This window comes from Leptonychotes weddellii, chromosome 1, assembly GCF_054177405.1.
Source record: "Leptonychotes weddellii isolate Sample4059 chromosome 1, ASM5417740v2, whole genome shotgun sequence".
Taxonomy (NCBI): domain Eukaryota; kingdom Metazoa; phylum Chordata; class Mammalia; order Carnivora; family Phocidae; genus Leptonychotes; species Leptonychotes weddellii.
In genome coordinates this window covers 190,707,310-190,732,053 of record NC_138369.1, presented here as the reverse complement: position 1 = coordinate 190,732,053, position 24,744 = coordinate 190,707,310, and the positions used below count along the sequence as shown (strand labels likewise).

The window sequence follows — 24,744 nt, the reverse complement described above, 5'->3', positions numbered from 1 at the left end:
GCCCAGCCCGAGCGAGGACGGGCGGGCAGACGCCAGGCGAGGGGAAGGGGTGCTGGAAAAGGCTGGGGTCAGGGGAGGACTGACCGGGGAGCCTTCTGGAAGCTCTCCTTCCTGTTAAGTCACCAGGACAAATTGCCGTGACCACACAGCGTTTTCCAAGCCGGAAGGCACCTGTGACGGCGCGTGAAGCCCGAGTGAAAACAGCCTTGAGCCCACGCGGCCCCCCCCCACATACCCAATGGGCTTGCCGGCCTTGTGGAACTCCTTCAGGACCCGCTCCACGTCCTCATGGACTTTGCAGTCTTTCCCGTCGACGGCGAACGTGCTCCTACCACGAGAAGAGGCGTCCTCAGATCTCACAGCTGGGGGTCTATGTGCCCGGGGAGCCTCCAACCCCACCCTGGACACGTACCCATCGCTCCGCTAACTCCCCAGCACCTGAGACCCGCAGTTACTGTGCACGTGCGTGGTTTTTCACTTAATTATATATACAATTTTTTCTACTTTTTAAAACAGAAAGAAGCAAGCACGGCAGAGAAGGGGGCAGCGGAGAGGTGAGGTGGGGAAGCCGATCCCCGAGCGAACCAAAGCCGGCAGGTGCGCAGGCAGTGGGCCACACCCAAGGGGTCATCAGAGGTCTGCTCCATAAGCTAAGGGACAGCAAGACACGCCACAGGCCTAAAAGCCGTGACAGACAATCCACGGAGGAGGAAACGATGCGGTTAGAGACACCGCTTCCCTCAGCACAGCGAGGACAGCTCAGCGGTCTGGACGGCCTCCCCTCCCACCGGCTACGCACCAGCACCTCCCTGGGAGGCAACCCCAAAGTACACGCGCTTTATGCAGAGCCCCGCTCTGGCCCTCTGCTCTGGGCACGTGTGGACGCCTCCGTCCTCGGCCGACTACTGCAGTGTCGCGGGCAAAGGCCTGGGAGACGCGTGGGCACCACGCAACTCTGCCAACCTGCGGCGGTCTCAGGGTGGGCCGCACGGCCAAACGTATCCCAGTTCACCCTCTCGATGCAAGTAAACTATATCCCCCAAAAGCTGTCAGGCCAAAAGTGAGAACTGGAAACCACCACTGTCCATCAGAGCTGGGTCGTCTACCCGACGGGATCTGCGTGTGCAGCCGTGAGGTGGTTAATGGGCCACCAACAAGCCACACCATTTGTGAAAAACACAAAATACAGAACGATAAGCTTAACAGGCCTCCATGTGGTTAGACTTCTCTTTTTTTAAAAAAAAGATTTATCTCACAAGAGCGAGAACGCGCACAGAGGGGAGGGACAGAGGGAGAGGGAGAGAAAGAATCTCAAGCAGACTCCCAGTGAGCACGGAGCCCGACGTGGAGCTCCATCTCACGACCCTAAGATCACAACCTGAGCCGAAATCAAGAGATGGACACTCAACCAACTGCACCAGTCAGACGCCCTGGTTAGATATTTAATACAACCACACGGGAATCTCTTGGGAAGCACATGTGAAAGGGGGAAACAGTGCAGGGACAAGCCTGAGGCCCCAGACAGGAGAGAGCAAGTTCCCACTGGGAACTTGTCCCCAGCGAACTCGCCTGCCGTCCCTTGCTGCGTGCACACGGCACGACCAATAGCCACAGTAGCCACGGCTAAGGAGACCAATCACAGCGAGCCGGCCTGTCTTCTGGAAAGGTCGGGAGGAATGGGGCAAGCGACCATAAGCCACAGCGTCCCCCAAGGAAGACTGAGCTCACAGAAATGAGCGCTGATCACCAAGGCGACCGCTCCCTTGAATGCAAAGACCCGCCAACAACCTGGCACCCCTCCTATCTGCGCTTCCACGCCAACCGCGCGTGGGTGGCCATCTTTGCCACGGACACAGCCCCGGCAGATCCCTGAAGTGCCCTCCCCCCAGGGGAAGTGCTAACGGTCAGAGACAAGGCTTATCTTCCCGACGAAGAGAGCCTGGTCCTGGCAGCATCAAGCCCAGCCAACAGAGGCCATTCTCTGCCATCTACTGCCAAGGGGCGCGTGAAGGAGGCAGTGACAAGGGAAGCTCGCCCGACAGGCTGGTTCTTGCAAGACAAAGTGGACGTGAGGGGAAGGCAGGGCTCCCAGCAGGATGAAGGAGTATGGGAACCGCTTCCAGGGCCTGGGGACATGGGGTTGGGATCTGGACAAAGCCGTTCAGATGTCTGCAGGCCGAGGGGAGCCACGAGGTGTCAGAACACGTTAGGGAGCCTGCCCTGCCCCACTTCTGGGTGCAGGGCACCCAGACACAGCCAGCCAGGACGCTGTTGCAGGGGAACAGCACCCATCAACTAACCCAAACGGGGGTGGGGGGCAATGAGCACAAGGGTCCAAGGCGTCTGGCTCAAACCCTGCCCCACCCCATGCCCGACACACAAGGAGTCCACAGGGAGGCAGAGTTGACGGACGACGGTCCAGGTTAGGGGAAGCAGCTCTGACCATCGAAGGGACATTCTGCGGCGAGTCTTGGGCAGGCAGCTGGCCACACGGGCCAGTAAGGGCGAATGTCCATGGTCCAGATACAGACGAAACTCCTGGGAGGTGAGAGAGGGGTGCCGGGGCAGGAGGGGAGACTCCACGAAGGAGCAGCTGGAAAGAGGGCCTGGCCAGTTCCCACGATGCTCACAGAGAACTTGAGAGTGGGGAGAAGAGGGAGAACAGGAGCCCATCCCAGGAGGCAGTGGTGAGCAGAGACCTTCGAGGACACCCAGACAGCACAGCAAGGAAACCCAAGGGGTATGCGCTGGCCGAGGCTGTGCGGTGAGGGTGCAGGCGGCACCCGGCACCCACTTGATCTGGGAGGGGAGGGGCAGGAGCAGGGAGGCGGAGGGCTGGGGCTGGCTGCCTGAGCTCGCAGCCAGCCACTCCGTCAGGGGCCCCTGGGCATGGGCCAGAGCAGCCGGCTCATCCGAGAAAAAGGAAAACGCTCCACTTGGAGCCCGATCTGCTGATCTGCTGGGTTTCCATCGAAACCCACCCAGTCCAGGCTGTTACTCCACTAGGGTCCACGTCTGAACCCCAAAGCGTGGGGCACAGCTGCTTCCTGTCTTCCCAAGCCAGCTACGGTGAAGCCGCCTCGGAAGGGATGTGCCGGGCTGGTGAGGCCCGCGCAGAGAATTTCTATGAGGCGGGCAGAAACAAGAGGTAGAGAAATGAGAACAGAAAGAGGACCTGAAACCCAAAGGACGTCACGCCGGTGGGGTGACAGCTTGAGGTCCAGCTACCATGGCAACGACCCAGAGAACGAAACAAGGAAGGACTCCCTTCCTCCGGTCGGGGCCAGCCTCCACACGGCCCACCAAAAAAGCGGTTTCCCTGCTGCAAGGCCCACGAAGAGGCAGTGTCCGCGAGAAACACGTGCGGACACGCGGGTCCTGATGTGACAAGACCGCCAGCACAGTGGTGAGATGAGTGGAAGCCCACGCCCCCCCAAGAGTGGCCGGTACCGAGAGCACTCAGCAAGAAGTGAGACAAAAATCCAGGTCTTGCTTAAGTTCCACCTGAGCCCCATCCCACAGCAGTGTCCTGTCAGAGCGCAGCTCCGTGCAGCCTCTGGGACCCCAGGTCCCCGTCCCCGTCTCCCGCTACAGGTGAAAAGCAGAGACCCCAGAGCTCCAGCACGCACAAGTTTTTGGCAGCTCCGAAGCCTCCGGGGAAAATGGCAGCGTCGTGATTGGCTGCGCTGAGCCTGGCCAGGTCGGTGATCTTCCCGCGCGCGATCCTCGCGGACTCCGTCAGGACGTTCCTGGGAGAGGACACAGAGAGGCCTGAGGACCGCGTCAGCGTGCAGAGAGCAGAGCGGGGCGCACGGAAGCCACCGCACGAGCAGAACACACGTCCTCCGCCCCAGGGAAGGCACAGGCACGTGCGCTGAAGGTCGGGGCCCAGGAAAGACGGTCTAGCCCCTCGCAGCATCTGCAGCACTTAGTCCTGGGCACTGACGAAAGACAGGACGGGGGTGGGAAGGTCCAGGTACCACACGGGGGGAGGGAGGCAACCCGGGGTCAACCACAGCTGGCGCTACCTCGTCCAGGCTGCGTGGCCCGGGGCCCGGGCAGGAAGACAAAGCCCGGGCCAGCGGAGGCCCTGCAGCTCCCAGGAGACAGAGCTCTCCCTGGCTGGACCCTGCGGCCGGAGCAAGACGGGAGGGGCGAGAGTGTGCCAAGTCTGCATGTGCCTCAGGGAGAGAAACGCTCAGAGAGATCCAGAGAGATCGGGGCCCAAGCAGGGGCAGGAGGCAGCAGTCCCAGCCGAGCCGCCCAGCAGGTGGTCACGAAACACAGGCAGGACGACTTGTGGTAGGCATTAGAAGGCAACAAGAACATCAGAACAGCCCGGAATGCAGCCAGATCCGCAGTCAGGACAATGCAACCAAGCACACAGGTTCTCAGGGAGCTTCTAGCAGGCACTGGTCCACACTCCAGGGCGAGAGGGGCAGGACCCAACCTGGTTTCGCTCTCAGAAGGCTGCCCCTTGGTGTGGTCAACCACGTGCATCTGAGGGATGTCAGGAGCAAAGATCTGGACCTCGGCCCCGCCACGACTCAGGTGAACCAGCACCCTGCACGGAATAAAATCAGACAGGCTGAGACCTACCCAACCCGGCGCTACCACCTCGCTTCTGCGAGCAGGACTTCTGCAGAGTGCCCCCCATCCACCCCTTAGGTACGTTACCATCACGTCAGCTTTACAGAAAGCTGCGGTTGGCTTGCCAGTGACCCAAACATCCACAATCCAGATTCGCTGTCACTGAACTAGCCTGCAGAGCCCAGCTGGTCCCCAAGCTCCCTTTACAAACTGGGGTGCAGGGAACAGGTGACTTGACTGGTCACAGCCTGGACGTCTAAGTTCCCAGGCTGCTTCGTGGTGCTCTTCTTCCCATAGGCCAATCAGTGCAGGGCTGGAGGATCTGAGTCGGGCTTTGGTCAGGACAGGAGGTTCAAGTCCTGCTCTGTCCCACCTTTCCCGTCACAGCCAGAGGGCTGGGGGAGAGATGTGCAGGTCTCCCCAAGGGCTGCTCTGTGCCAGGCACACGTCCACATCTGTTCTAGAGCCGGGGCTCTCACCGTCCCCCTTCAGAGGCGGCGGCGTGAGGGGCATGAGCGGGTAGGACCAGCACCACCCTGGCACTCAGGCTTTGCTCCTCATAACCTGCAGGGCTCTCCACACATGGTCCATGCCCATGCTGTCCGCCCGCCACCCCGTGCCTCTGCGTTCTCGTGCCCCCGCCCCGAGCCCCCATCTGGAAGCTCTCCTGGCCCTCTCCCGCCCACGAGCTCGGCACACTCCAAAGTCCACTGCATGCCCAGTGCCCATGCTGGCACCCGAGGGAAGCCGCAGGCTAGGGAGGGGCCTCAGGCCCCTCTGGGCACCCTGCAGCCCTGCACTTGGGAGGGGCATGCTCCCCAACCAAGCGCTGACTCGCCCTCCAACCTACTCCAGACAGGACAACACTACCACTCCTGCTCACACAAACCTTTCTTAATAAAATACAAAAACAGTACAAACGACTTAGCAACAACTGACAGGCCACGTGGAAAAACCTGTCTACAGCCCGGGGCAGCTCAGCACCTTAAAATCACACTGGAGCCACGAATGAGAACGTGGACGCCTACCCGGGGACTTCAGAGTGAGCAGGCGGGCGTTAACAGAGCACCAGACGGGTTCAGTGGTTATCTCTGGGGGACAAGGCCACGGAAGGTACTTAGCGGGCTTGTCTGGGGCTCCCTGCGCCGCACACAAGTGACCCCAATGTTTCCCCGCTCGCTCGCTTCTGCCCGTCTAATCAAAGGGTCTCCCAACGGCTGGGGAAAAGCAAACCGTCCTTCACGGCTTACGCGGAGGCCTCGTGGAGCTCGGTCCCATCGTAGACTCCGCAACCAGACAGCACCTGCAGGGGAGCGGGGGTCAAGAGGGGTCCACCTGGGGCAGCTGGCCGGGGCTGGGGGCGGAGAAGGGCGGGCCTGCAGGGGAGAAGGGAGCTGGCCTCGGAGGGTTGGCGGGGAGGAGGCTCTGACCTTGGGCAGGGGTGGGGTTGGGGGTGAACGGACTAGCCCGGCGGTAGGGCTGGGGGCACGGGGACCCGACCTGGGGGCGGGGGTGACTTGAGCTCGCCCTCGGGCGGGGGTGATTAGGGGGCCGGCCTGGGGGAGGGCAGGGGTCCGACCTCGGCGGCAGCCCCGCCCCCAGGCCCGCCCGCCGGCGTCCACTTACTAGCGCGACCCTGGCCCCCGGGCGCGGCGCGGAGCTGTGGAGGGGCGCGCGTGGGGTGCACGCATGAAGCGGCGCGAACGCGGAGGACGCCAGTAGCCTGGACGCCACCAGGGCCCTGACCGCCGCCATGACTGCGCGGGGACAGCGGGTCGCAGGGTCACGCGGTCACAGAGCCCCGCGCGGCACCAGCGGGCTCCGCGCCTGCGCAGTCGGCCTGGCCGCAGTTCCAGCGAACCCGCCGGTGGGCGGGGCCGCGCCTGCGCAAGTCGCCCTCCCCCCCCCCCCCGCCCACCGACGCGCTCTGTTCTCCGCTGGCGGCGCGCACTGCCCCATGCGCAGCCGGCCTCCCTGAACTAAGTCATTGCTAACGGGGGATGGGAGGGTTCCTTCAGGCACTAGCTGGGGTTCCTCCGCTGAAAACCTCTAGGTGTTACCCAGGAGTCAGTTCGCGGGAGACGACTGCATAAATTATTATACTCTCCTTTAATCTATCAATTTTCAAACTCACAACAGCTGGTCCAGATCATTTAAATGGTCCCCGTTGGAGGCCACTGGGGAACTGCAGACACACTGGGCAGTTCAACGCAAGGCTGTCCCTGTCACTGATATTGAAACTGTTCCTTTTTTTTTTTTAAAGATTTTATTTATTTGAGAGAGTGAGAGAGAGAGAGAGCACAAGAGGGAGGAGCGGGAGAGGGAGAAGCAGACTCCCCGCTGAGCAGGGAGCCCGATGCGGGACTCGATCCCTGGACTCCAGGATCATGACCTGAGCCGAAGGCAGTCACTTAACCAACTGAGCCACCCAGGCGCCCGAAACTGTTCCATTTTTAAGACTTCTACGGTTATTCTCTGCACAGAGATCCTCCTGGGGAGCTAGAATAACACGGGATATTATAAAAGTTGGCACCGAAGATGAGCTTAGAACAGTCACGGTCTTTATTCCTGAACCTTCATCCCGGACCCATCTCTACAGACGGACTCAATTCTTCTGGACCCAGGAGAGCCATCCTCCCTCCTCTCCCCGCAGCTGGGAATTCTCCCGTGGCGATCCTGGCTTCTCACGGCTCCTGGGGGCCAGCCCGTCCATCCATCTCTCTCCTCAGGGTCACGTCCAGAACATGAGCTGGCAGGAGGGACGGGATCACGGGGATGATGCTAGCCTGCTAGTCCGCTCCACTTTCAGGAAGGTAATGCTAGATGCAGATTCTGAGTCAGCCGGTCTGGGAGCCAAGAGCCTGCCTCTCTAGCAAGCCCCATGGCAGGCACTGCTCCTGCCAGGCCTTGAGCAGGTAGGAGGCTGGCCACAGCTCTGGGACCTGCAGAGCCCCCACCTCCCAATTGTCTGCACCTCCAGGGGCTGCTCAGCTGCACTTTAACCTTACAAATAACACTGACAGTTTTACCAACAAGAATGCGTTCATTGGAAAACAGCAGAGAATTGCAGCCCATGAAAAGGAGCCTGCAGGAAAACTTAAACCATAGGCAAGTCAGGAAAACAGAGCAGAGGAGGCCCTTTTATAGAGGAAAGGGGGCGTGGGGTTGTTGTAAAAACAGTCCATTGGAGTAAACTGGGAGCTGGAAGTGGAGTGGCCTCTCACTGACCGGGCTGCCCCTGGGAGAGGAAGAAACCTTCCTTCCTCAGCTGGGTCTGCAGGTGCAGGGGAGGGACAGGACTGAGGGCTCCCCCTGCTGGCCTCCAGACTCCGCTCGGAAGGAGAGTCCTTTTGTGAACTTTCACATCAATGCGCACACGTGAACTTACCAAAAAGGCAGAGGCGAGGAGCTGGTTAGACCCGACAGTGTTGCAGCCTGAGCTGCAAGGAGGAGCTGTGAGCACAGACCCCTGGTGGCAGCAGGGGCCCGAGCACACACACCATGGGTGCACAGCCCCCGTCACAAGAGCCCCAGGAGCGGGCGCAGGCAGCAGCTCCTGGCACAGGCCACCTGGGGAGCTGGGCAGCACCTCTGGGGAGCCCCAGGCTGGGACCCAGTGGATGCCGTGCCCTCCCGCTGTAGGGAAAGTGCTATACCCAGCTGGGCCGCATTTTCATTTTCCTGCTCCTGGATGGAGGCGGTCTCCACAGAGCCCCAGGGACCAGGGACGGGGCCTGGCAGGAAAGAGCAGCTAGTCTCCTCCATGTGGCCCTGCAGAGCTGGCACCAGAGGTCTGAGTGAGCTCCCTGAGAGCACCGTCCAGTCCCAGCCCCAGGGATCCCTGGGCGTCCCCCTCCAAGGTCAGAGTGCACAGAGACTCCGGGGGCAGGCGGCCAGGGCTGGGGGCCATGCAGGCTGGGGCGTGGTGAGCACTCCAGCAGCCCTGCTCACTCATCCCCCCAGCACAGAGAGGCCAACAGGCAGGTGGCCCCAATCCCTCTGCATGACCCAGGATACAGTATAAACACTTTCAATTCAGAGTTCAGATTTAATCCATACTTTTATCGTAGAAAACCTCATTTTTTCATCTCTAATTCTATCATCAAAACTGTATTAAAAATATAAATATCGGTCACACAAAGTTCCAGTCTATAAAAACGACCTCATTCACCTCTCCAGAGAAGCGTTTCCAACAGTAGACGAGCAGCGTTCATTCGGCCCACACCACGTGGGCCCCGGGCCGAGTGCCAAGCCGGTGCTGGCCCGGGAGCGGGCGACCGGCCCCGGCGCTGCAGCTGTGTTTGGCGCCTACAGGAAGTCGCTGTCTCTGCACCACCCTCCCACTCGCTTCCCGGGCCCAGGCCACGGGGCTCCGTCTCTTCGGGGGTCTTAACCGAAACAAGGGAACGTGGCCGGCCCTACATCAGCTGCCCATCCCCGTCCCCCTGTCCTGTGCTGAGCAGGTGCAGAGTGTCGTCATCGGACGCGTCCGCTTCCTCGTCGCTTCCCAGCGGTTCTGAGGGGCGTTTCAGGCCCCGCTGCTTGGACACAGCCAGAGCGTACTGGATGTTATAGCGGTTCCAGTCACACCTGTTCAAAGTGCACAGGAGTCCCGTCAGGAAAAGCGACAGCTTTTCTCTCCTATCAAGACTCTGGCTCACCTGGCGCCCAAGCACCTTCTCTGTGACCCCGAGAGCGACCAGCCACGGAGACCCACGCGGCCGCCCCAGTCCCACCAGAGCCCGAGGAAGGGGCTGCTGCACAGCTTCACGGCCATGAGCAGAGAGGGACACCTGGGCTCAGTTCATTCCCCATGTGAACAAAGTAAAGAGAAAAATCACACCCTCGTTTCCCGTAGGAAACCACCCGGTAAGAACGAGCTAAAGGTAAAGGACTAACGAGGAAACCATCGTCCCTGCAGGAAACCTCAACAAAATCCAGGTTTGGCAACATAACTAGAGCTCCCCCCCCCCGCCCCCGGATTAATACATAACAGCTAGCTGCGCTCTATGCATCAGCAGCAAATCACTACGCGCAGGAGTCCCGGGAACGACGCATTGACAGGAATGCCAAGTTACAAGGAACCAGTCTCACGGGAGGCACTCGGTCTCTCAGACTGAGCTCTGCAGACTCACGGAGGCCTCAACAAAGAGCAGGCCCTCCCGGGCACATGGCAGAATTGACGCAGGCCCCCCACACCCCCACGGTGTCCCAGCGGGTGGTCAGGACTCTCAGAAGAAAAGCCTCCCGGAGGAAGGGCTTGTTCTAGGCTCCTAAAGACTAAGAAAGCCATCAAGGACAGAACAGGCCTCTGCCTACGGACACTGGGCAGACACCCGCAAGGGCAGAGAACACGCCTCTGGATATGGAGTGGGGACACCTGGACACGGGCCCCGAAGACAGCCCGGACACCCCAGGCTCTCTCTGCCCACTGCTTTCACTGGGACAGCACTCTCTTTTCAACTCCCAGCCACGCCTGAAGCTGGCCCACCTCGAGTCCCACCGTGGGGCAGCCCCCCGTGTGGAACCAGCTGGGGATGGGGCCACCCCGGCCCTGCCCACCAACCATGCCGGCAACACGTACAGCTTGGAGACGTCGTCCAAGTGCCGCTGGATGCTCTTCTGAAGGAACTGAACGGCTGGCAGCACCTTCCCCACTCTGCAAAGGAGACCCGCCTCAGTGCACAGCCTCAGCCAAACGCCACGCAGCCCCTCTCATGGGCGTGCACACAGCTCCCCCTCTGACCTACACAGCCCAGCCAAGCGGCAGGACTCACAGCCGACCGCGCAGGGAAGCACATCTTACCTGGACTTCAGCTTCTGCCCGTGCACCAGAAGCAATTTCTGAGTCCATATGAGGTAGAATTCCAGGTGGCGAGACACTTCAAAGGATGAAGCTAAGAACTCCAGCACTTTCTCCACATACAACTCAGGAAGCGAGGAGCTGACAACTTCGACTGTGGGAAAAGGAGAAAACTGGGCTCACTTTGCAGAGAACTCTCCCATCAGGAGAAAAGATGAGGACGGCTCTGCAGGGACCCGAGACCCTAGCCGCCAGGCACAGACGCGGGTGCTCACGGCCCCTCCTGGGCCCCGTCCCGGCGCTCACCCTCGTCCCAGGGCACCGACTCCAGCACCTCCTGCAGCAGCTTCCTCTCGTTGAGCCGGAAGGCCAGGAGGATGGCCCTGGTGTAGTCCTGCTGGCGCAGGGCCGCCCGAATCCGCACGGGGGTGACGCCGGTGTCCAACTCAAATGGGTCAAACAGCATCTGGGCGTCCAGGGAGTAGACGACGAGCCCCTCGGTGGTGGTGGCCGCCCAGCAGCGCCCTGGGAAACCAAGCCGTCGAGGGCCTTCCTAAACACCGATTTTCACTTTTCCCCACTTTTTTTTTTTTTTAAAGATTTTATTTATTTATTTGAGAGAGAGAGAATGAGAGAGAGCACACAAGAGGGGTTAGGGTCAGAGGGAGAAGCAGGCTCCCCGCCGAGCAGGGAGCCCGATGCGGGACTCGATCCCGGGACTCCAGGATCATGACCTGAGCCGAAGGCAGTCGCTTAACCAACTGAGCCACCCAGGCGCCCTTTTCCCCACTTTTTTAAAGAACAGGTACCGGGTATGTCCTCGTGACCCCAAGCGCGATAGCAGGAAAGGTACACGGGGATGCCTTCCTCCCAGTCCCGCCCCAGCCGCCCGCTCCTCTGGGAGGGGCGCCGGGTCGCTGGAGGGAGCAGACACGCCCGTGCACGCTCCACGCCGTCTGCCTGCACCAGCCCCGGTCAGCTCCTCCGTGAGGGCGCACACTCGTCTCTGCGGGCCACGCGGCCTCTGCCGAGACGCTGCAGCGGCACCGCGGGGCCCAGGGAAGATGCACAACGAGCACGGCGGTCCGGAAATCCGCAGGCGCCCGAACGAGGGGCTGCCGGAGTCGTCCCCGGCCACGGTCTGCAGCCCGGCTCGCACAGCAGCACACGGCCAGACACTGCGGCCTGCTGCTCCCGTCACTCGCTCGATGCGGGGGAGGGCCAGCCATCACCCCGCAGACAAGCCCACCACCAGCCTCTGTCCTGCTTGCCCCGCGGGACCGCATTTACCTAATGGTCCCAGGCCCCATGGGCACAGACCCTCCCCTGCGGCCCCTCCGACGACTGCACAGCTGAGTGGTGCTCAGGGCGGGTGCCCGCCTCCCCGTTTCAACGCCCAGCGGGTCTGAGGCCACCCCCTTCAGTGTCCTCTGAAAGAACAGCAGGGCCCAGGGCCAGCCAGAAGCTCTGCCCAACCTTGTCCCTGAGAGCAGAGGTGACGGGCCCACGGTGTGCACCCTGGGCCCAGAAGCCCAGCAGGACTGACCCCCACCCTTCCCAGCACCAACAACCTGCTGCTCGGGGCTCACCGGTGGGAGAGAAGCGAAGCGACGTCACCCTGATTTCAGGCTTGAAGTGCCGAGAGCTCATGTCACCTGGAAAACAGGGCAGCACCTCCCTTACCACTCACCGGACAAGGGGAGGGCCCCCTTGCTGCTCTGGGCCCGTCAAGAGCAGCGGCCCTGCCCCCTAGCCTTCCCACTCTGTCTGCACATGCAGCAGATGAGTCCTGGCCCAGGGCCCCAGCAGCTGTTTGCTGGGCACCGCAGGCCTCCACAGATGAGCCCTTGGAGCCCCTGCTCCCAGGAGCGTCCACTCAGCTTGGCCAGCAGACATCTGGCAAAGGCCTCAGCCCAGCCCCAGGGCTGTGAGGCAGGGTGGCTCCAATCCCCACCAGCCCATTTTGCCCAGCACTTTGTGCAGTGCACAAATCACGCAACTGTACAAGGCAGCTCTGTGCAGTGGAGGCTCATCCTCACTGGGCATCATGTGAATCCCTTCTGCAAATTTATTTTCATATCTGCTGCTTAAAGGATGATACGTTCCTGTAGTATGAAATTCAATGACACGCAAATCATCTGAGAAAAGTCGGGCTCCTCTCTGAAGACCACCTATCTCCTCAGAAATACTCTGCTGGGGGCTCTCGACCTCAGGATGACCAACACTTTGGGGCTGCATCCTCATGGGTCCAACAGACCCCCTGGTCTCCCCACACTCAACGCCCACAGCACCTGCTCTGCTCAAACTGTGACCATCAAAATGTCTCCAGACAGGCTGAGAACCACCTCTGCACATCACTGAGGAGTTAGGGACCTGTTTTCAATAAGAGATGCCCGAGAACACGTGTGGCACAAGCAGGAGCTGCTCCAGGCCCGTATCGATGGTGCAGTCCTCCCCCCATCACCTAGCTGGTCGCTGAGGTGCCCCCGCTCCCCCACATGCAGGCTGGGCTCCTGGGCACTCAGAGTGGCATGAGCCAGGGCTGGAAGGAGCTGGCCCAGGCCGGCACCAGCAGGGAGGCCGGCACCGTGGGGGGGTGGGGAGGCCGGCATCGGGGGAGGCGGACAGGGAAGGCAGCTGCGTGTCCAGGGCCCACACACCGACTTTCTTGCTGGCGGATGTCCCCTCCTGACGGTCTACCAGGGCCTAAGGGCCCCGTTTCTTGCCCTGTCCCCGTGAGGGGTGTGCCCCACTTGGGCCTCCTCGACTGCCAGCTCCCTGACCTTGGAGCCCTCCTTGTGGCCCATGTGGGGGTGAGCGCGAGGCACAGGGTTGGGCAGTGGCCAGAGAGCAAAGCCACAGGCCCAGACAGGCAAGGGGGCCACGGGCCACCCGTGTGGAACAAGAGCTCCCGGACACAATCACCGCGGCCCCAATAGGAGGGCAGAGCCACCGTCACCCAGGAAAAGTGGGTGGTGGGCAGGGCGGCCTGCTGGGGCCTTGGGGGACACGAGGGGCCCTCCGCTCACCTTTCTTTACACCCGGCAGTGGTATCACAACTCCATCCTCCACCCCAGCATCTTGATCAATTAGCGCCAGGTTGCCAAACTCCGTCATTTTCCTTCGGTTCAAAAACTCCTAGAAGGACAAAATCCCAGGTGTCCCGCCCATCAGGTGGAGGGCATGAGCCTGGCCCCCAGCCCCTGCCTGGCTCACGTGCCACAAACACCGGAGGAGAAACACCCACGGGACACGCGGATCCCGAGACAGCGACAAGCCCGTCCTCACCCCGTGCGAGAAGGAACCTGCCCTCAGAGCCTGCTGCAGGCGGGCTCGGGCCCCGCTGCCGCCTCCAGGGGGCTCGGACTCTGACGCAGCCCTCGCAAGAGCCCTCGTGAGCCTCAGAGGGGCCGGCATAACTGGGGGCGTCTGCTCGCTTAGCCTGCCCGTCCTCAGGGAAGCAGCGAGCACGCGTGCCCCCGGAGTCACTCAGGAGGGGGCAGGCCTCGCCCTGCAGCGGGGCCGGGGTGCATGGAGGGCAGGGCCAGGCCAGGCAGACCTGCGTGCTCCCTCACCTCCATGGCGTCCAGAGAGAGGTTGCAGGAAATCTCAAACTTCTTCCTGAGGATCTGCTCCTTGACATGATAGATGCACACAAACTTGGACATCCCTCCCGCCAGGACGCTCTGGCCGTCCGCAGAGTAGCACAAAGTGGTGAAGGCCCTGAAGCAGAGAGGACACAAGGGTAGTCACCACCCAGAGCCCCCCAACGTGCGGTGCTCCCCCCGAGCCCCAGAAGGCAAACAGCGCCCCCAGCATCCTCGGCAGGGCTCCGGCCCGGGCCTCACAAGACGCTGTCACCTGCTCTGCTCCACGGCCACACAACCCCCAGGAGGGACCTCCCCAGAGACACGACCCTTTCACGGGAGGCCCACGTGGCTCAAGGGGCAGGGTTTCCTTGTCGAAACCAGAAGGACAAGGAGGGCACCTCGCCTGCCACAGTGCACAGTGGCCCCTGGCAGGGGTGCCGGCTCGGCCCCCTGTGAGCAGAAGCTGGGCACACACTGGCCCGGCTGCTCACGGGATGTGTGACAGCGTTACGTGCGACAACAAAGAGTGTGAACAGCAGAAGGAAACCAAACAAGAGTTCATCAAATCTGAACACGTTCATGCTCCAAAGACACCGACGACAATGAAAGGAGCCCTCAGGGCAGAAAGAGGGATTTCCACCTCCAGATCTGTCGAGCCTCGCCCATCTCGAATACACGAACTCTCACGACACCGCAGTAAAGACAAGCCAATTCTGGGAGCAGATGCCCCGGAAGGACCTTCTCCAGACCCCGCGTGCGAACGAGAAGACGCTGGACGGCGCCAGCCTTCAGGAACCGAGGCAGAACCTCGCACACACAGCGCCTCACACCCGGCCCCAGAGGGCTGTCGTTTAAACGCCACGCAGGAACAGGTCCTGCTGGTGTGTGGGGAAGCAGCCCCTGTGGGTGGCGCAGCCACTTTGAAAAACGCTCCAGTTCCTCACAGAAGCGAACCCTGGAACCTCCAAGACATACACACCCCGAAAGACGTGAGAACAGATGTGCTCACAGACGCTGGTCCCTACCCACTCCCGAAGCCCAAGTGGCGTGAGGACACAGAGGCCGACTAATCACACACCGATGCAGGCTCCGTGCCCCCCCCGGGGGAAGAGCCCCGTGATCGCACAGGCCCCCAGGCTTCGGGGCAGGACCCACCGCACCCACTCGCTGACGCACTCACTTCCCCTTGGCTGAGTGCTTGGCGGTGACCTTATCCAGCTCCTTCCTGCCCGTCTTGAGGTCATGCCTGCCCTCGATGGAGCCCGTCTGCACGGCGTTCTCAGGGTCCCAAAAGGTGATCTGGGAGTTCAGGGTGGCCACAGCCAGCTCCGCACCGTCAGGGCGAAAGGTCACAGCCAGAGCTGAAAAGAGACGCATCATCAGGGCCAGAGGAAGAGCCGAGGCTCCAGCAGGCGGCCGCACCCCCCGTGCCCTCACCCAACCTCAAGCCAGAAAAGCCAGGCAGGCCCCAGCACCCCGAGTCAGCACCCGACGGGTGGCGGCCCCCGGCTCTCCCCAGAGAAGCTCCACCCCCAGGCCCCAGCCACCTCGGGGGGGGGGGGGCCGGGGCAAGAGGGTCCAGGTGGGGTCCCGGGACAGGCACAAGGCCAGCCTGCTGGGAGGGCATGGGCGAGAGACAAGGCCGGGCAGGGGGGAGGCACCCAGAGGTCACGAGAGGTGCTTCTGACAGAGCCGCAGAACAGACTAGAAACCGACTAGCTAGAGGCCCCGCAGAGACCCAGGCTGTCCACCGGCTGCTAAAAGCACGTCCCAGAGCCGGGTGGGGCAGACAAGCAACGACACCGTGGAGGCCCGCGGACCCCAGGGGCCCACGAACCACACGTGAGGGTGTGCGGGGCAGGACGGCTTCACCCACACACACAGATGCTGGGACCCCAGGTGGCCTCCTGCGCCTACAGTCGCCTCGGGGTCCTCCCCAAGGCTTGGCCTGACAGAGCACCGGCTGCTCCTCAAGGACGGCGGCTCAGGAGGGAGCGCCCGGCTCGCTCTCCTAGAGAGGAGCCCGACGCCGAGAGACAGAACAGGGCCACCAAGGTGGGTGGATGAGGCTCCCTCCCCGGGTGACACCTTGTACCCGCGTCCCCCGTGCACCCACCGTCCGAGGTCAGGCCCAGCGTCTCCGTGGTCCTCCAGCTGTCCGCCATGTCCCACAGGCGCACAGTCCTGTCCCAGGAGGCACTGGCCAGAACCGACCTCACGGGGTTAAAGCACAGACTGCTGACAGGGCCCTCGTGACCAGACAGGACCTACGGCGCCCAGAGAGAGGTGTGAAGAGACAGCCTCGGGGACCGTGCGCGTACTAGGCCCGCGCACCGAGGCTGCGGGACAGGCGGGCTGACGGGTCTGTCAGCGCAGGAGGGGAGGAGCCGCGGCCACAACACGCTGCTGCTCGGCCCCTCGGGTCCGCAGAGGTGCCCTCCCGCGTGGGGCTGTGCCCCCCCCAGCCCCCAACACGCAGCCCTTACGTCCAGGAGCCTGCCTGTCTGCATGGACCAGATGAAGACCTCGAAGGAGTCCTGGGCGCCGGCAGAAACGACCTCCCCGCTGCAGTCCACAGCCACGCAGGAGAACTGGGTGGGCCGCGGGGACGTGAAGGTGCGGAAGTTCCGGTACCTGCCGGAAGACAGCAGTCTGGCTGGCACAGCTCACAAAGCCCCGAGGGCTCGGGTTTGCCCTGAGCCTGTCTATACCACGCGCTTCCTGGCAAGCCCACGACCCCTCAGCCCCACTATCACAGCCCACCCAGAGGACTGAGTGGGAAGGTCACCTGTGAAGGTCAAAGGCACGCACAGTCCCGTCCATGGAAGAGCTCACGATGACATAGCCAGTGGCCGTGAAGGTCACGCCAGTGACCCCACTCGAGTGCTCCGTGAACGTGACGAAGCAGAACCCGCTGAAGGTGTTCCACACCTTGACCTGCAGCGGGAAGGGCATGAGGAGCGGGGCTGGCCACAACTCAGGAAGGCGCGTGCACACACGGGTCGCCCCAACCAGGGCCCCCCCCAGACGTGCACACACCTGCCCCTCAGCCCCACGGCCCCGCCAGCCCCTCGCCAGCTGGGATACCGCAAGGCGCAGCAAACATGCGCCCACAGGACGCGGCTGCCCCCACGCACCAACCCACAGCCGAGAGGCTGCATGCATGCAGGCCGAGCCGGGAACAGAGAAACCTACGGCCCGCCCTCCCCACCCTGCTCCAGGTAGTCTGTGAACATCTTCTCACGAGCCCGGACGCAGCAGAGCGAGCCCGTGGGCCCCAGGCGGAACCCCGGAGTCGGGGCCTGGCTCTCCCTCCCTGGGGCGCAGCAGGACGACACGCCGTGCCCCCCCCAGCCCAGGCCCCAGCCCTTGCCGCCCGCCGAGCCCCACCTTGCCGTCATCGCTGCCGGTGACGATGCACTGCCCGTCGGGGGAGTAGGCCAGGGACGCCATGCTGTTGAAATGGCCCTGCTGCTTGAGCACGTAGGACTCACTCTGCCACTCCCACACCAGCAGCTGGCCCAGGCCTGCAGGGCACACGGGGCACTGGCACCCTGGCCTCAGACCCCGCAAGGCCAGCGCCCCCACCACCCTGAGAGCGGGCACCCCCCAGACTCCGACCTCCCGAGTCACGGTCCCGCAGGCACCTGCTGCGGCCCCCAGAGGCCCAGAGCACAGGCCCCGCGGCCGACCGAGCCGGGGGCTCAGGCTACAAGGCGGTCGCACCTCAGAGGAGCGCCGGTTCTGCGCGCCCACGGCTCCCTCCCACAGGACCCACTGTGCTTGCTCGCACCGGGCCGTGGGAGGGGCTTCTCCCGGGAGCTGGCGGGCCAGGGGGGGCCACGGTCAGCGGTCGGAGAGCAGCTCTATTCTCGTTCTCCTACGACCCCGCGCTGAGACGAACCTGAGCAGCCAAAAGCGATCCAGTCTCCGGAGCCGTTGACAGCGATGGAAGCGATCCTCTGATCAGAGATGCTGCGCGGGAGAGCACGCCGTCTGAAAGGCGGGCAGGCGGCACCACGAGCCCCTCTGTCCACCACCCGCCTGGCCGTTCCACGGCCCTCACCCCGCAGCGGGACACACAGGGCGCAGCCCAACACTGCCCGCCATCGGCCTGTGGGGTCAGCGAGCACACGCGGGCCCCCCCCGGCACCGGGTGGGGCGCTCACCTCAGGGAGTGGATGAGGTTGAACTCGGGGAGCTCGTGAAGGTGGAAGATCCCAGAGGCAAAGCCAGTGACCAAGAGGTGGGTCTTCTTGTGAAACGCCGCGGCTGTCAGGTTGTTAAAATCTCCCTCTTTATTGAAAAAGTACCTAAGCAGGTGGGAAATCAGAAGAGCTGTGGACAGAGCGCCAGACAGCCAGGCTGATCTCAGCCTGCACCCAGCCCCCCCGGGACCCCCAGGCCATAGGCCACGGGCCCCGGCTCTACACAGGACCCGCGGCCCTGCTGCCCTGGCCTCTCATTCCCTCTCGCCTCACCCTGGGCCTCCATGACCCTGCACCTGGGACGGGAGGCGGTCTCCCAGCCTGCCCCCCAGGACGGGCCTGCTCTCTCCGCCTCCGCGTCACGTTAGCCTCGAGGGTGCGAGGCCCCCGCCACCCCCGGGGGGACACCTACTTGGCCAGCCGAGAGTATTTCACTTTTCCCTGCTGCTCCTCGGCAGCCGGCGTGGCTTTCCCCCGGACGGTGGTCTCCTCCTCCTCCTCCTCCTCCTCCTCCTCGGCCCCCTGCAGCAGCTCCGCCTTCCAGCCCGTGGGGGCTTTCAGCCGCAGGCCCTCGGGGGGCGTGTCACACTGCCACACACACAGGGCTCCGTCCTGGCTGAGCGTGTACAGCTGTAAAAGAAAGTGTCTGCGACTGGGGGCGGGTCACCCTGACACCAGCCCCCACCAGCCACGCGGCCGACCCACGGTCTTAGCTTCCCCCGTCCCACCACAGCCTGCCCCGAGCGCTGGCAGAGGCGATGCCCAAGGGACAGCCAACAGCTGCCGCTGCTTCCTAAACACCCCCAGGTAACTTGGGAGGGCGCCTGTGTCTACAGGGGGAGGCCTGGCGCGTGGCTGCGATCTGGGATGCCACCGGGCAAGTGAGACGCTGCAGACACAGGGACATACGTCTAGGCTGCTGGATTCGAAGAAGCAGGCCACGATCACGTCCTTGTGTCCCCCCAGCGCGTAGTAGATGAGGTTGTCCCAGCGCTCAGCTCCAAACACCCACGTGGACATGTCTTTGCTCCCGACCGCAAAGCACCTGGCAGAGAAGACAGGGAGCGTCCTCAGGGCTCACGGTGGAGTGCCAGCCAAGCACACGGGAGTCGCCCAGGGTTGGACCAGCCCGGGTCTGCCCGGCCTGCATCTCCCGCCGAGCGTCGGCTGCATCCATCCGTGTTGCTCAGGGAATGAGTCACTATCCCTCCTCACAAAGCAGTCCCTCACGGGACGGCAGCCCAGGGGAGCCCTGAGAGCCGACCACCAAGCCCATCGGTGCCACATGGGGAGCCCTGCTCCTCACGCCTCCCTGATTCCCTATGACCCCTATCTGAGGGAACCCTGCTTACGGCACAAACACGGCCAGACACAGGAATAGGTGGCGCCTCGCTGAAGAGGCGGGAAGGCTTGGCGGCAGGGCACCCCACTCCCGCCCCCGGGGTGGTCCGCTGTACAAACCCGCACCGACCACCAGCCCCCACCTCTCCCTGCGCAGACTGCGGGCAGCTGAGCACGAGCCAGCAGCCTTTCAGGGCGGTGAGGGGTGCAGCCGTAAGAGGACGGGGCCGGCCCCCCTGCTGGGAGAAGCCCCCACCCCCCAACGGACACAGCTGCTCTGGACATTTGGCGGAATGGATTCTAGCACCCTCGTCAAGCTCCCGACCCCGCGCTCTGGTTTCCGACGACAGATGCCAGGCTGGTGCAGGCCCAACTCACAACCAGGAGCCCAAATGGCCTCCAGCCCCACAGGACGCTCAAGAGAGACCACCACAAAAGGCAACTTTGGGATTCGACAAGAATTTCCAAGGCTCCCCATCCAACAAGAGGCTGGTTACAGGGGTTCCCCCCCGGCCCCGCCCCCGGGCCTTACCTGGAGTCGTCGGTCCAGTCGATGCACGTGGTCTCATCGTACGGCCCAAAGTAAGTTTTGTCCAGGACGAACGCGTTGAATTCCCGCTTCCTCCCAGGGGCATGGTACATCTGAGCGATGTTGCCTTTTGTGACGACGAACTTCCTGCCGCAGAAACGGGGGCCATCAGGATCCAACACCCGCGCAATCCCTAGACCAGCTCAGAGCCTCTGAGGACAGCGCCCCTGCCAGGAGCAGCTTCCTATGAGAGGCGAACGTGGGGGCCAGCCTCTCCATGGCCCCCGACCCCTGTCTTCTCCTGCAGGGACCCTGAACCCAGCCGCCCCACTGCCATGGAGCTCAGACGCCCCTGGCACTCCCGCCAGCCTGGGGGACAGCCGTCAAGGCCAGGCCCCACTTGGACAGCCCTGGGGGAGCTGGAAGGACAACACAGGTTCCACACAACGGGCGCAGAGGATGGCCACTGCCTTCTACGGGGTTTCTGAGGCTGGACGTGGGATGGGGGCTCACAGCTGAAACCCAGAGCCGCCCCGTCCACGGCACATCCAGGTCAGCCTGAGTATGAGCAACCCGGGAACGAGCCCCCCTCTCTCCTGGGGCCCTTGAACCCGAAGCAAGGCTGGGTCCGGTCAGGACCCCGTCCGCGCACATTCTCCTCACTGTGGACCTCGAAGCTGGGGGTCAGTGCCACTCAGAGCCAGGGGCTCCTTTGTGGCTCTGTTGTCTGGAGGCCACAAGACCCTCTAAGGACCCTGACTGTTCTGGAAGCGGTTTTGGTCGAGAACCTTTAGAAGCTCCCACTCAAGACGGGAGCACCAGCCCCAGCAGAGGGGAGCAGAGGTTGCGGCCACGTTGGCCTGCAGGAGCCCAGAGTCCACACCGACAGACTGTCCCCAGCCCAGAGAGGGCATGAGCACAGACTCCGTCGCCGACACCTCCGCTCGGAAGAGCCCCCGAGCCCTGCTGCGCCCATCATGGAGCCTGGGCTCGGACAGCGCCCTGCCCCAAGCTCCAGGCCCCTACCTGCCATCAGGAGAGAAGGAGACACTGTGCACCGAGCCCTTGAAGTGGAAGTGGTGAAGCACGGACCTGCACACCAAGCTGACCAGCAGCGCGTCCCCCCCTGCAGCGAGGGAGAGAGGCCAATGTGTAGTCGCCCCAGACAGGACGGCCACGGCCCAGCCCGGCACCACAGCCGGGCACGTCCACATCCGCCACACATGCCCTCACCCCAAAGCCCACTAGGGTCCCAGGCAAGGAAGCAACTGGGGGAGAGGACTGGGGGGCCTAGATCCCCAGAGGGACTTGGTGTTGGCCTTGAGTCACCATAACCCCTGCCCTGCCTGTCCCCCCAGCTGTTTGCACTGCAGCCTCCCGGTCGAGGGTGCCTACCTTCATCGACGATGATGGCCAGGCGGCCGTCTGGGGACAGCCCTACACACCTGATGTTGTACCGAGTAGCCAAGGGCAGAGTGTTGGATTTGTTGCTAAAAGACAAAAACCACAGCTGTGTAGCTGGTCGCAGTCGTAAGACGAGGAAGGGGCGGCCTCGGGCCACCAACCCCTTACTCGCCTTCTGTCCCTGGCCAGCTCCAGGGCCAGAGCACACAGCTCGTCCCCAGCTCCCTGCTGGAGAAGAGGAAATAAGACCAGGTCCCTGGAGAAAATTTGGCAAAGCATATTCAAAACCTTAAAAATGGGCTTTGGTTTGCGGCGTCTGGTGGCTCAGTCGGCTGAGTGTCCGACTTTTGATTTTGGCTCAAGTTGTGAACTCCGGGTCATGGAATGGAGCCCTGGGTCAGGCTCCATGCTCAGTGAGGAGTCTGCTTGAGGTTCTCTCTCCTTCTCCCTCTGCCCCCGCCCACACGCATGTGCACACACGCTCTCTCACACAAAAAAAGTAAATAAAAGGGGGGCTTTGGTTGTCCATTTTGTTGTAGAAGTGCGTCCCAAGAGGATTCCACAAATGTTACGAAGTAACATTTCAGCTCACTGAAAATGAGCTAAATGTTCAACAGAAGGAATTAACCATAAGAACTGCACAACCCTGTAAAACTGTCCTTACGAGATGGGAAAATGCGCAAAAATGGGAAAATAAGTAATATGAAAAACAAGCAACCGTTGGCTCGGATTCTGACTTTGTTCCTTATTATTTTACTTCCTAGTTTTCCTTCACCGAGCGTGTGGTCCTTACTCCAGGCCCGTGACAATCTCGCCTGCTGGCCCAGGGTACCCCACCCAGGCACTGCTCTCGGGAGCTTCAGGAAATAAGTCCCGGAGAGGATGGGGCCCATTGTCCCACTGTACAGACACGGAGGCAGAACCTGCAGAGCAGGACGCAAATCCAGGCAGCCACGGCGACAGGAGGTTCTCACCCTGGCCACGTGACTCTGGGAAGGGGTGACAACCGTTCAGGAGTCCTGCCCCTTGAGGAGAAAGGAACAGAGCCACAGGCTCGTCTGGGAGGAGAGCGAAACTGGCAAGCAGAACTGGGCTGCACTGAGCACCACGGTGGCCCAGCAGGGGTCCAGGGCAGCCTCCAGACCCAGTACCTAGGTGACCGAGACCCCAGGGCTTAGCCAAGGGACTAGAGCAAACCAGTCCCACTACTGACCCAGCTGCTCTAAGTAACGGGGAGGTGGAGGGGGGCACTAGGAAGGGGAAGAGGAGGGAGAAAGGTCAGCGTTTGCCCACACGCTGTAACAGTAACAGCGACTGTAACACACTCCTGTTAGTCGTCTCAACACACTTACTTTTTAAGGTCAAATACAGTGACTCTATTTCCCACAGGACTGATCACTGAATTTCCATCGCACGTAAAATTCAAATTTCCACACCGATAGACTGTCCCCAGCAAATTTGAGAACTGAAAAGGAAATAATCCATCTTAATACAACGAAAGCCCAGAATGTCTCAACTCCAGGAAAGGCTAAGTGAGGCCTCTGGTCCAGGAGACGGCACAGAGCCCCCTCCTCTCAGGCCCCTGGCCATTCCTGGGGTCCCTCCTGGGAGACTTCCTGGCCACCTATGCAGTCCAGGCTGGAGTGAGAGAGAAAAAGGGTAAGTGAGCCCAATCCCCAGGGGCTCCAAGCCCCCAAAGAAGAGGGTGAGGGCCACTGTGAGCATCTGGGGGGCTTCCATACACAGAAGGGGACCCACGTTGCAGAGGGAGAAAACCTGGAGCAAAGAACAGCACTCCCCCAGCATCTTGGGCTCAACGCTTCCCCAACAAAGTAACCTGCCGGAGTCCAATCCATGAATTCATCAGTTCGTTCAGTCATCAGACTGAAGGGTGCACTAGAGATGTCACTGTGCCCAGGGTCTGTGCCCTCGATGCCCTCCTATTCTACACAGGGCAGGCAGGGCAGGGAAGAGCTAATTACAGAGTGTGTGCAGTGCTTGGAAGACTGCATGAGAAGGGAGCTGGTTCGGAGGTGGGTGAGGGACAGACCCTTGGAGGGCCACCCAGACCGGACCCTAGACGAAGGAGTGGGCAGGGCCAGCGTCTGGAGCTGCAGGAGGGCACGGGGAGAAGCCTGGCCAGCTGACAAGGCTGTAAGCAGAGGCCTGCTGTGATCGACCCGTGTTTTCAGACCATGTTAATGACCGTGGGGACAACAGGGGAAGCAGGCAGAGAGCTAGGTGACGGCGTCCCGAACAGGCAGGTGGCCCCCGGAACGGAGAGGAGCCGGATACGGGAGGGCGGAGGGCGGCCACCCCTCCGCGGAGGGCGGCTCCAGGTTTGGGTCTCGGGGTAAGTGCGGGTGGCGCTGAAGAAGGCCCGCACTGTGGCCAGCGCCAGACCGAGCCGGAGACAGCAGGGACAGGGACGCGGCGTCAACCTCCAGCGTCCCGCCCAGCGGGCGGCCGAGGGACCTGCCCGCGGAGGAAGATGAAGGCAGGCTCCCCGGCATGGAGCCGGGAACGGGGCCTTGAAGCCCGCGCGGGCCCGCCGCTGGTCACCCCGCCGGGGCTCCGTTCTCTCCCGCCCACACCTGAGGCCTGAGGCCCGGGACCCTCTCCTTGCCGTCCGGGGATCGCCGCGCACGGCCCCGAGGCCAGCCGCGCGGGTTCCAGGCTGACAGTGCGGCCCGGCGCGCGCGCGCGCGGCCAAGCCCCGCTCTCCGACCCGCCTCCGCTCCCCGACCCGCCTCCGCTCCCCAGACCCTGCGCCGCGGACCCCCCCGCCCCGCACGGGCTCACCCGGTACGCGAACTTCATCGCGGCCGCCGCACGTGCGCCACCGCGCAGCCGCCGCGCCCCGCCCGTCGGCCCCAAGGACGCACTTCCGGGACTGGCGGCCACCGCGCACCACAGCGCCCCCAGGAGCCCCGGAGGGGCGGTGCCGCCTGCAGACCCCGCCCCCACTGCACCCCGAGGCGGAGCCCAGAACCCAGGCCACGCCCACGACCCCCTCCCTGGGGCGGAGCCCAGACCGTGGGCCTCGCCCCCACCGCGCCTCGAGGCAGAACCCAGCCCCGCGGGCCACGCCCCCACCGCATCCTGAAGCGGAGCCCAGCCCTTAGACCCCGCCCCCTACAGCGCCCTGAGACGGATCCTGGACCGCGGCCTCTCCCCCACCGCGTCCGGAGGCGGAGCCATACCCGTGGCCGCGCACCCGCCTGACCCAGCAAGGCCGGGGCTCCCGTCCTATTGGGCGGGGCTGCCGCCGCCGCCGCC

The 24,744-nt window shown here is 62.9% G+C and overlaps 2 protein-coding genes across 2 annotated transcripts; both read right to left on the bottom strand.

Moving 5' to 3' along the window:
* Nucleotides 1-40: 40 nt before the first annotated feature.
* GATD3 (glutamine amidotransferase class 1 domain containing 3) lies at nucleotides 41-6,408 on the bottom strand. The gene is made up of 5 exons (XM_081800551.1): nucleotides 6,217-6,408; nucleotides 5,841-5,893; nucleotides 4,451-4,564; nucleotides 3,630-3,749; nucleotides 41-328 (listed from the first exon to the last, which is right to left on the bottom strand). The coding sequence occupies exons 1-5, from the start codon at nucleotides 6,343-6,345 to the stop codon at nucleotides 115-117; spliced, it is 630 nt and encodes a 209-aa protein (XP_081656677.1). The 5' UTR covers nucleotides 6,346-6,408; the 3' UTR covers nucleotides 41-114.
* A 2,210-nt stretch (nucleotides 6,409-8,618) lies between these two features.
* PWP2 (PWP2 small subunit processome component) lies at nucleotides 8,619-24,350 on the bottom strand. Its single transcript, XM_081800542.1, has 21 exons — nucleotides 24,268-24,350; nucleotides 22,818-22,930; nucleotides 21,457-21,551; nucleotides 21,088-21,187; nucleotides 20,065-20,208; nucleotides 19,101-19,236; nucleotides 18,604-18,821; nucleotides 18,153-18,296; nucleotides 17,888-17,958; nucleotides 17,374-17,510; nucleotides 16,772-16,920; nucleotides 16,470-16,617; nucleotides 16,100-16,250; nucleotides 15,164-15,344; nucleotides 13,969-14,116; nucleotides 13,423-13,531; nucleotides 11,983-12,048; nucleotides 10,700-10,918; nucleotides 10,397-10,547; nucleotides 10,175-10,249; nucleotides 8,619-9,180 (listed from the first exon to the last, which is right to left on the bottom strand). Exons 1-21 carry the CDS (start codon nucleotides 24,283-24,285, stop codon nucleotides 9,009-9,011), a joined length of 2,745 nt encoding a protein of 914 aa, XP_081656668.1. The 5' UTR covers nucleotides 24,286-24,350; the 3' UTR covers nucleotides 8,619-9,008.
* Nucleotides 24,351-24,744: the final 394 nt, after the last annotated feature.

Coding starts and splice junctions, on each gene's coding strand:
- GATD3 (XM_081800551.1), bottom strand. CDS start 6,345: ATGGCGGCGGTCAGGGCCCTGGTGGCGTCCAGGCTACTGGCGTCCTCC. Junction 5,894..6,216: donor CGGGGGCCAGGGTCGCGCTA/GTAAGTGGACGC, acceptor GCTCCCCTGCAG/GTGCTGTCTGGTTGCGGAGT. Junction 3,750..4,450: donor CCTTCTGAGAGCGAAACCAG/GTTGGGTCCTGC, acceptor GTCCTCTCCCAG/GAACGTCCTGACGGAGTCCG.
- PWP2 (XM_081800542.1), bottom strand. Junction 18,822..19,100: donor TCGAATCCAGCAGCCTAGAC/GTATGTCCCTGT, acceptor TTTCTTTTACAG/CTGTACACGCTCAGCCAGGA. Junction 18,297..18,603: donor AAATACTCTCGGCTGGCCAA/GTAGGTGTCCCC, acceptor CCACCTGCTTAG/GTACTTTTTCAATAAAGAGG.